This window comes from Dermatophagoides pteronyssinus, unplaced genomic scaffold (genome assembly GCF_027571235.1).
Source record: "Dermatophagoides pteronyssinus isolate colony J.1.1.1.1 unplaced genomic scaffold, Derpt_VIB-CSIC_2022.12 sq0005, whole genome shotgun sequence".
Taxonomy (NCBI): Eukaryota; Metazoa; Arthropoda; class Arachnida; order Sarcoptiformes; family Pyroglyphidae; genus Dermatophagoides; species Dermatophagoides pteronyssinus.
The window spans coordinates 2,170,276-2,181,786 of NW_027461529.1; the positions used below are offsets into that span (position 1 = coordinate 2,170,276).

The following is an 11,511-nucleotide window of genomic DNA, read 5'->3' on the forward strand; positions in this document are numbered from 1 at the left end:
GATGACCATAAAACACAAACAAACAAAACACACACACAATTTTTTTCGCCTCAGCAATCCAGAATATTATCCGGAACGAACACCATCTATTGGATTTATTCTCAAGTTATATTCTCAAATGGAATAAAAGTAATTTTATAACTTTTTTTTTTTGTTGTAAAATTTTCTTTAATTTTACTTTATCATCCAAAAACATTGATTAATTGTTTTTTTTTACAAAAGTAAAAACTTCTTTTTTTTTGTTTTGTTTTTGTTTTCGATTGATTGATTTTCAAAACAAAACAAAAAAAAAAAAATCTTGCTGGCTAATTGATTAAATTGTTACAATTAAACAACAACAATAATACAATAGAGAAATGTCAAATCATTCAATGAGAAAAAAAAAGCCAATGAAGAAGAAGATCACTTTCGTATCCAGCAAAACAAAACAAATCAAGATGATGATGATGATGATACAATCACACACTTGAAAATTTAATTTCAATGTTTTTTTTTCATTTCAAATTTACCTTTTGTTTCTTCTGTAAAAATCTATTAATAATTTCTGATTAACACTACACTGATCCATTTTCAAGCAAAAAAAATATTATTATTTATAGTATCAAATATCAAACAGAAGAAATAATTTTTTTCTAAAATTTCTAAATTTGATTTTTACAACTAAAAAAAAAACATAAAATTACAGGTGTAATGATAATAATGAATGTTTTAATTAATGTGAATCTTTATGAAATAATTTTTGTTGTTTTTTTTCTTTTGGTTGAAAAAAAAGACAGGTAAATATTCGATGATGACTTTTGATTATTGATTGTCCATGATGATGATGATAGCGGCAAGTTTTCGCTGTTTTGCTTTTTGTGTTGGCCATGACAATGTATCAATTCATCATCATCATCATTGAAGATAGATTCATCATTATATTGTTCAATACTTGGATCTATTTCAAACAGAAAACAAAATTTAAAAAAAAACAATACAGAAACAAAAACTCAAATGGATCGATCGATCAATCAATCAATCAATCATTCATTCAATCAGATTGATCAATTTATTAGACTTTGGTCCATAAAAGGATTTTTTTTTGTAGTCTTTTTTTGTTTTTGTTTCAAGTCTTTTTTTTGTTTCTTTTGAAATGAGACCAATCTCCTTTCTAATTTACACATAGACACACACACGGCAATCATAATAGACAACATCAATTTGTTGTCGACAATGTTTTTTTTTTACACAGTCGAATGATTTAAACAATTTTGGCCAAACAATTTATTGATGATGATGATGATCATGGTGAAAAAAGAAGAAGAAGAAGAAGAAGAAGAAAATGCGTCCTGGTTGGCTGCTTGACAAACACATCAACAACAACGAAGACGACAACGACAACGAAGACAAAATTGTTTTGCAAACATCATTATGCAACACTATTTTTTTTTTAAATACAAACAAACATTTGGTTATGGAAGAAGTTCAAAACAAAAAAGTAATAATGATGATATATGCTTGCAACAATGTAATCTTCAACAACAACAACAACAAAGTAAGAAGCCAAAAAAATACAAGAAATTAAATGAAGAAAAAAAAATGATAAAGTTATCGGTTATTATTATTATTATTTTAAACTTGGCAATCAATAAACGTTGATCGTATTTCTCTTTTGATATTTAGATTTTTTGTCTATCTGATGTCTGTTTTTGTCTATTTGAATGTTAACCAAGAAAAACAACAAAAAAAGCGGAACATATCGATATTAACAATTTGACATTTGACAATGTCATTTTGATGATTTTTTCTTTTGTTTTAAGAAATATCAATAAAGTCTGTATTATTATTATTCAACATTTGATTGAACATTTAAATAATAATTATATGGTTAGTTATAAAATAATAATGAATTCAACAAAATTAAAAAAACAAAACTACAACAACAATCAAAACAAAACAAAAATACAATCAGTTCAGTGGATTCTGGATTGAAAAATTATCATCATCAAAATTTTTTTTTTTTTGGTTGTTAAACACAGCCAAAAAAAAAAACAAGCAAACAATGATCAACTTTTCAACTACTGTACTGTTTTTTTTCATCAATGTCATATTCAATAGGGAAAAAGAAAATATTTCAATTTCATTCATTCATTTGTTTCATTTTGGTCATCCAATCAATAGCCCGAAGCAAAATTACAATTAATCAATTTTCGGTTATTTGTATTTGGTGGGAGGGAAAATAATACACCTTGACTTCGTATATAAACAGTGCGAATTTTCTATACAATTTTTCTTAATTGATTATAATTATTCATTTTTTTCGAGTGTTTATCTGTCTATACACCTGTCTGTTGAAAATAATTATGGAAATTTTTGTATGAAAAAATGCAAAAAAAAACAACAAAAAAATGTTTCTATTTTTAGCTAGGATTTTTGTTTGTAAATACAATGTTTTCTCATTACAATTATAATCTTTTCATTCATTGTCATTGTCATATTGAGCGAAATCATATCGACAGTATTTTTCTCATATAACATCAATGAAAATCTGGACAAATTAACGTTGAAGAAAAGCAACAAAAATCAAATTATCAAATTTCATTTTTCATTCACTTTATCAACATTTTATATTAATTTTTTTCTGTTTTTTTTTTTTGTTTTTCGTTGAAATCCAAAATGAACAAAAAAAAACACTGATAGCTTGTCATCCGACGGTTCATTGATTTTCATTGATGAAAGAAAAGAACAAAAAATTTGTAAATTTGCCAACAAACAACAACAACAATAACAACACGTATACGAAAGAAAAGAAAAGAATTGTGATTGAATCAATTATAAACACACACACACACACACAATCAATGTATGATATCAATGTTTTTGATTGTTTCAATGAAAATTAATCGATATAAATCAATTTATCGATCAATTTGATTTGTTCAAAATGAATATTTACTAAATACATTCAATGAAATTGTCAATTGTAATTGTTAAAGTTGTTATAACATTTGAATTTACAATGAAAAAAAAACATATATTGAAAAGTAGCATATATAAATCTTCTTGTTTTTTTCGAAAATATTTTTCCATCACTTTCTTTCGATATGAATGGAAAAAGGATATTCTTTGAAATAATAATTTCTTGTTGTTGTTGTTTTGCCGGTTCAATCTTTTCTGATTTTCAATTTCCTTGTTTAAATAATTGAAAATTTTCACTGTTTTCCGGTTTTTATTTTTCTTTTTTTTTCATTTTCAAACTTTGATTTTCATATCAAACATTTTGTTGTTGTTGTTGTGATTGGAAGATTTTTCTGCCAAAAAAAAATCGATCCAAAAATGATGATGATAAAAATTCGTTTTCGAATGGATGGATTGAGCAAAAACAAGAAGAATTTCGTTTGTTCTATTTTTTTTCTCTCTCTCTTTCTATCACTTTCATTCAATTTAAATTCAATCAAAAAATATTTTCAAATTTTTGATTGAATTTTTTTTGGTTTTTCATTCAATTCTAATTTCAATCATTGATTGTTTGGCTATATAAAAATTGCCTAAATCAAACCGAAAACCAAAAAACCCAAAAAAAAAAAAAACAAAACAAAATTGTAATTGGAAAACAATTAAAAAGAAGAAAAAACCAAAATCAGCCCCCCAATAAAACCCCAGTTAAATTATTTATTTTTGGATTTTGGAAACTTATACTTTCTATTGAATAAATTTCAGCAACCTGAAATAGATTGATTTTCTTTTCTTTTTTGGCCAACAATCAATATTCAATGATTTTTGTTGGTGAAAATGAAATTATTGTCACGTTTTGAAAATTCATTCATTTTTCGTCCATTTCATTCATTCTTTTCATATTTTTGGTGTTCAATCAATCGAATTGACAACGGTTATATTGGATTAAACTATTTTTGGGATAATAAAAAAATGTTTTTCATTTTTTTTTAATTTAATTCAATTTTGCTTGATTCTGGCTTTTTCCTCTAATGAAATTATTTTTGGAAAGAAAAAAGTGAAAATTTTTTCATTTTTTGTCAAATGCAATGATGATGATGGTACTGTTTGGTGGCAGATAATTGCCAAGAAGAAAAAAAATGTCAATAATAATATTTGGTCTCCCCCAAAAAATATCATCAGCCAACAGTGTGTTTTTTTTTTTTGCTGGTGGTGTCCGGGTATTGTGAGTCAACGAAACTAAAGTAAAATATTGATCCGATTCGCTGATGGTGATAATGATGATCATGATGATGATGATGATCCGAAAAAACTTAAACTAAATAAAATCTTATGTAAGAGAAAAATGAATACCACCAATATTGTTCTCCTTACGAATACAGAAGTGAAACGAAAAAAAAGAATGATGAAAATGAGAGAAAAAAATTCTGCCATTTTGGATTGTAATGGATTGGATTTTTGTTTTTTGTTTTAGCTTTCTATCTTTAACCAATGTTTTTTGTATTTTCCAAACTTAAAAAAAAGAGCTAAATGAACAACCAAAAAAACGATTGAGAGTGCAAGAGAGATAGGATAGAAATCAATACATAACATTTTTTGTTTTGTTCATCATTATCAATGGATCAACCGATTATTTTTTGTTTTGTTTTAGTGTTTCATCATAGTTCATCAAATATTATACGAAAAAGTTGTTGTTTGGTTCAGGATATATTTTAGGTTTGAAAAAAATTTGATTTTTTTTTCTAAGAATAATTTTTCGAAATAAAAACCTTCAAAGAATCAAAACAAAAACAAAAGCAAAAGCAAAATTCCAATGCAATGTTAATCAACACCGGCAATAGATTTATAAATGTTGTACATCAATTTTATTGATACAATATGTCTTTATCATTGTTTCCGGATCATCATCATTATCATCATAATCATAATCAACATAATAATAATAATAAATTGAACCGCATCTCATCATCATCATCATCATCATCAACATTATCATTAACAACATCACCATTGTATATATCGATTAGCACAATAATATTATTAATAATATTCATAATAAATTTTTTAATTTTATCAAATGATTTTATACAACAAACAAATCGATTAAAAGTTTTAGCCGATTATATTGATGATAGTTATTCATCATCTTCAAATGAACAAAATCTATTTGATAATGGCTTAATTGATGATGGTGAATTTGGTAATCGTTATATTAATTTTAATAAATTACAAACAAAAAATATTACAACAAATGTTAAAAAACCAATTACAATTGAAAATACAACAGCTATTTCGACTGCAACAGCCAATTCAATGTCAGTCGCTTCTGTTTTATCATCATCATCATCATCGTCATCATCATCATCATTGTTGATTCAACCGATCTCACAATCTACACAAATACGACCATCATGGTCATCAATGTTTCAAACACCATCAAATCAAAGTTTGATACAAACGCCATTATCTTCATTGAATAATCGTACACGACTTAAGAATGTGAATAGAAATAAAATTCCAACAAACAGATTTACTAATCAAACATTATCGATTGTTTCGAATCGATATGATGGACAAAAAATTTTACCTAAACATAAATCATCAAAAATGATGACCGAATCAATGGCCATCGAACCTGAACCACCAATTTGGATTGCTCCAACATCATTAGGTATTTGTTTATATCATCATATCAAATAAGATTATCCTGTTATTGTTTTTTTTTCTACCATTACCTTTCCAAATAAAACATAGAAGATAGACCATCACCAATTGTAGCCGAATTTCAACCAATTCAGGCTAATCCATTAATGGTAGATTTTATGCCAGTTGAACCACATTTATCAATGTATCATTCACATGGTCATCATCATCATCATCATAATGTTCATCCTCATCCTCATCGTCATCATCATCATCCATTACATATGATTAATACACCACCACCATCATCTTATCCACATCCACCATTACTACCATCACCATTATCACCATATCATATGGAAACATTTGGTAATGTTTTATATGATCATCATCATTCATTATATCATCCAAATTATATTGAACAACAATATCATCCTGGATCGGATATGTTTTATAATCCAGATGGTGATGATATTATTGTTGACAATAGTAATATACATAATAATCATAATCATAATCATAATGGACATGATGATAGTGATGAAGCTGATACAATAAATGATAATAATTATATGTTAGAATCTGTACCACCTGTTGCACAGAATATGTTATTTTCTGAACAACAAAAAAATTCAAATTATTATACACCATTTAAAGTAAATTCAATTAATGTTTATAGTGATTATTTAACCGATGATGATGATAGTGATAATGGTGATGATGATGATGATGAAGATGATAATGGTGATAATAATGGTGAACAAAATGATTCAAAACAAAAATATTGTCCAAATAAAAAAGATATTACAAGAAAAGATGTTGATGATGCAATTAAAAATGCATCATCCAAATTAAAATGGTATTCAAGAACAATTGAAAAAAATGCAATACAAACAAAACGTCGTTCACCATATATACCACCTGGTATGCTTGATTCAAAACTTTTTGAATATGCTTCTAAATATCTTAAAGATCGGTATGTGTTGTTTTTTGTTTTGTTTTTGCAATTTGTCTTTGTGTGTAATTTAAAACTATTAAAATTTTTATTTCAAAATTTTAGAAAATGTTTAAACAAAATGGATGTCATTACAAAATTACCTAAAATTAATGTACGTCGTATATCATCACATTATGAAATGTCAACATGTTCACAAGAGGAAAGAATTGTATGCGAACCAAAAGCTAAATTTCGATCGATAGATGGTTCCTGTAATAATCTCAAGTATGATTGAATTTTTTTTGTTTCAAATAAATTACTTTTAAATATTTTGGATTATATTTTATGATTTAGATATAAAACCTGGGGTAAATCATTTACATGTCATCGACGATTATTACCACCAAATTATGCGGATGGTGTTGCCGAACCACGTATTGCATATGATGGTGGTAAATTACCTAATGCACGTGATATTTCATCACAATTATTACCCGATGTTGATGTACAAGATCATAAATTAACATCAATGACAATGGCATTTGGACAATTTATTATACATGATATTGCTAGAACATTACCATTAGCTAATGATATACGTTGTTGTCCAAGTAAAAGTGCCAAACATCCAGAATGTTTTGCCATTGATATAATACGTTCGGATGATATTCTTGTTAAATATTTTAATCAAACATGTATTAATTTTGTTCGTTCAATTGTATGTAATCCATGTGCACTTGGTCCACGTGAACAACAAAATCAAGCAACACATACATTTGATATGTCACATATGTATGGATTACGTTTGAATGATTCATTAGCATTAAGAAGTTTTCGTGGTGGAAAACTTCGTGGTTCATTAACAAGTACATATCCAAAAGAAGAATTACCACCAAAAATGACACGTGAAGATCCTAGTTGTAATGTACGACCAAAACCACCAAGATTTAAATGTTTTGAAACAGCTGATGGTGTTCGTGCATCACAACATCCAGCATTACAATCATTACATACTGCATTTCATCGTCGTCATAATCAACATGCTGATGCATTATCAAAAATAAATCCACATTGGAATGATGAAAAATTATATCAAGAAGCAAGACATATTATGATTGCTGAAGTATCTGTAATGATATATGGTCAATATTTATCAGCAATATTTGGACGTAAAATGATGAAACATTTTCGTTTAGGTTTAAATAAACATGGTTATACACGTTATGATCCTAAATTAAATCCATCAACATTTCAAGAATTTATTACTGCATCAGGTCGTTTTGGTCATTCACAGGTTAATGATCGTTTTCGTGTATTATTTGGTGATGATAAAACATCATATGCATATAATTTAAGAGATAATTTTTTTGAAACAACTATTGTTAGTTTAGGTCATGTAAGTAGTTTAGTTTGTTTTACTTTTTCTTTCAAAAAATTCACATTTATTTATTTGTTTTTGTTTTTGTTTTATTGATTCTTTTTTTCATAATCATCATCATCATTATCATCATTATAATAGTCAGCAGGTGTATTAAAAGGCTTGTCATCTGATCCAACACAAGCAAGTGATAATTATTTTGTAAATGATATAAAAAATGCATTATATCGTTTACGTCGTGATCGTACTGGTAGAGATTTACCTGCATTCAATATACAACGTGGACGTGAACATGGTATACCTGGATATATTTATTATCTTGATTTTTGTTTTGGGTTTGTTTTTTTGTTTTTTTTTTTTGTTTATGTTTTTTTTTCAATAAAATTAAAATTCACACGAATTACACACGCACAACACGCGAAGACTTACCTTTATTTTTTTCCTCGCTATCATTATCATCATATCATTTTTTTGTTGATTTTTGATTTTTTAGCATCACAAATGTTTATTCTTTCTAAATGTTACAACGTTCAAATATCATTTTTTTTTCATTTCTTCATATTTGTCTTATTTACATTTTACAACGTATTTTTTTCTTTGAATTTTTTTTCTTTCTCCTGACACAGATACAAAGTACAACAATGGAATGATCTAGTGACATTCATACCGAAAAAACATGTTAAAAAGATACGACAATTTTATAAGTAAGTTTAGCATCATCATTGTTATCATTTTTTCGATGATGATGATGACAATGACAATGATGACCATAATTTTTTTTTACAAAATAACAAATTTGACACATTTATAAATTCTCTCACCTTTTTTTTTGTTCACGTAACGAAAACAACAACAAACATTCAATGTTATAAATAATAGACATTGGAAAGATATTGATCTATTTGTAGGCGGTGTATTTGAACGACTTATATCTGGAGCTGCATTTGGACCAACATTTGGTTGTATAAATGGTATACAATTTTATAATTTTAAATATGGTGATCGTTTCTATTTTGAACATGGTTATCAATCTGGATCATTTAATGAAGGTATATTTTTATTCTGATTAATTTATTTACAAAAAAAAACTATTTTTTTTCTATTTTTCATAGAACAATTAGATAATATACGTTCAGTAGCAAGTCTTAGTTCATTAATTTGTAAAACACATCAAGAAATTAAACAAATGCCATCAAATCCATTTATACAACCATCACCACATAAAAATCCAATGATACCTTGTTTTAAATTTTCTGAATTTGATTATGATCTTTGGAAAGATAAAAAAGGTAAAAATATTAAATATTCAACAACAATGTCAAAACCGGCAACTGTTGTTTATGGATCGGCAAAATTTCCAATGGGACCACCGCTACCACCACCACCACCACCACCAATATCATCATTATATTCATTACCAAAAAAATTACCACCAGTAATGACAAAAATACCACCAGGTATTGGTTATTCAAAACAATATCATTATCAATATCCAACGAAAAAATCGCCAAAATTATCATCACCATCATCATCAACAACATTGATGACAGATTTTTCCGAACGAAAAGATAATCAATAATTCAATCCAATCAATCAAATAAATGTCATAATTATTTGAAATTTTTCTTTTTTTTAATTATAAAATGTTTTTTTTTGTTTAATTATAATTATAAAATTTGTTTTGAGGCCAATTTGTAATGAATTTAAAGAAACAAGAAGAATAAAAACAAAATTTGATAAACATTTTGAAAATTTATTACAACAATATTACTAATTGTAAAAGAAAAAAAGATAGATAATTAATGAGAAATTTTTAAAAAAGAATACTATTTTTGTTTTATTGAGTTCCATTTGAGGTCCATTTATATTTTTGATTATCATTCATTGGTTGATTGATTTTATATTAAATGGATTTAAATTATATTCTATAGAAAGAAAGAAAGTAGAAAGTAAAAGTTAATCTATCCAATATATGGTGATGATATATATGGTGATCCATATGATGATCTACTAATACCAACACCACCACCACCATATAATGATGATATTGGTGATGAATAAGTAGCTGGCATCATCATTAATGATGTTGATGTTGATGGTGTTAAACCATATGATTGCATTGGTGATAAATATGATGTTGAACTAGAACCATATGACATTTGTGGATAAACATTAGCTAATGTTTCACTTGATTGTCTAATACCAATACCAGGATTACCAACAAAACCTTGACCATTACGTGAACCACCACCACCACCACCATTCATTATTTGATGATAACCATATGATGATGGATTTAAACCATAACTTGTACCATATATACCTGGATGAAGATTTAATTGTCTTGAATATATTGGTGACATATACATTGATGAACTACCATAACTACCATATGGACTTGAAGCAAAAACCATTGAAATCATTATTGAACAAATCAACAACAACATGAACGATATTCTTGTGGAAGACATTTTTTTATCAAATAAAAAGTTGTAATATAACAAACTTAAACAAACTTAAACAAACTTAAACACAATCGAAGAATTTTAATAAAAATGACCTTTTCATTTTGTTTTGGTTGTCCATTTTATATACGAAATTTTTTTTCGTTTCGTTTGAAAAAAACTTTACCATACTGGAAATACACAAACACACATACAAATGAGATGTGTAAAAGTGTTTCACAAATTACATACATACGCACACAGTACACACACCCAAATACAATTGGATAATAAATATAAAATTTCGCGGGCTTTTTTTGCATGTAGAAAAAGAGAAAGTAAATGTGGAAGAAAGAAACAAAACAGAAAAAAATTTCAAGTTAAAAAAGAGAAAAAATGACGACTATTATGACAACTTCTGTATTTTTTTAGCAAACAACAAAAAGAGAAAAAAAATTGCTCAATTTTTTGTTTTTGCTTGGGCGTCACATCTTGGAATCGATGATGGTGATGATAATTTTTCATTTTATTAATATCGAAGGTCATCATTGTAAAAAATTATAGATATTTTTGTATAATTACCGGCCAGAATGAGCAAACGAGAGAGAAATATTTTAGGAAAACAAAAAATATTGGAGATAAAATTCCTGAAACAGGAATTTTTCCTTTTTTATTAAATTGACGTCATAGTAATAGTAATGTTATATATTTTCTTTTCTTGATTTTGATGATGGAAAAAAGTGAAAAAGGTGAGAGAAAAGGGTTTTTTTCAAATTTCCTATCATCTTGGAACGATTTTTTGCCATCATCATCATTATCATTTTTTTTCCGAATGGTTTTTCCTGATCATCAACATAATTAATGTCATTCTTCGTTTTTTGGAGAGAAAAACAAAACAAAAAATTTCACAAAGAAATTCAAAATTTTTTTTCAAGATAAGGGCATATGTTGAATGGTCACGAAAAACAAAAACAAAAACAAGAAAAAATCAATAATTAAACAGGAAAAAGGAACAATTTTGAATTCCTATTTGACCATAATTTGTATGGGGAAAAACTAAACTATGAATATCCGTTCCAAATGTATGTGAAAAATCATGAATGAATGACCAAAACAATAAAATTTTGTTTTTTTTTTTTTGTATTTTTCAAACCTTATTTACAAATTTTAAATGA

At 26.7% G+C, this 11,511-nt stretch overlaps 2 protein-coding genes across 5 annotated transcripts; one reads left to right on the forward strand and one right to left on the reverse strand.

The window, feature by feature from the left end:
- Positions 1-45: 45 nt before the first annotated feature.
- On the forward strand, positions 46-9,614 carry LOC113796520 (salivary peroxidase/catechol oxidase-like). Of its 2 annotated transcripts, none has more exons than XM_075819886.1 (9): positions 46-129; positions 5,222-5,605; positions 5,692-6,553; positions 6,638-6,799; positions 6,869-7,910; positions 8,034-8,227; positions 8,519-8,596; positions 8,772-8,941; positions 9,005-9,614. In XM_075819886.1, exons 2-9 carry the CDS (start codon positions 5,248-5,250, stop codon positions 9,469-9,471), a joined length of 3,333 nt encoding a protein of 1,110 aa, XP_075676001.1. In that variant the 5' UTR covers positions 46-129; positions 5,222-5,247; the 3' UTR covers positions 9,472-9,614. The 2 variants fall into 2 exon arrangements, with proteins under 2 accessions (XP_075676001.1, XP_075676000.1); XM_075819885.1 differs by having other exon boundaries at positions 5,689-6,553; positions 9,005-9,613.
- LOC113796505 (uncharacterized) lies at positions 9,500-10,529 on the reverse strand. 3 transcript variants are annotated; one of them, XM_075819887.1, is made up of 2 exons: positions 10,273-10,529; positions 9,500-10,215 (listed from the first exon to the last, which is right to left on the reverse strand). In XM_075819887.1, exons 1-2 carry the CDS (start codon positions 10,361-10,363, stop codon positions 9,854-9,856), a joined length of 453 nt encoding a protein of 150 aa, XP_075676002.1. In that variant the 5' UTR covers positions 10,364-10,529; the 3' UTR covers positions 9,500-9,853. The 3 variants fall into 3 exon arrangements, with proteins under 3 accessions (XP_075676002.1, XP_075676003.1, XP_027202595.1); XM_075819888.1 differs by having other exon boundaries at positions 10,282-10,528; XM_027346794.2 differs by having other exon boundaries at positions 9,500-10,509.
- Positions 10,530-11,511: the final 982 nt, after the last annotated feature.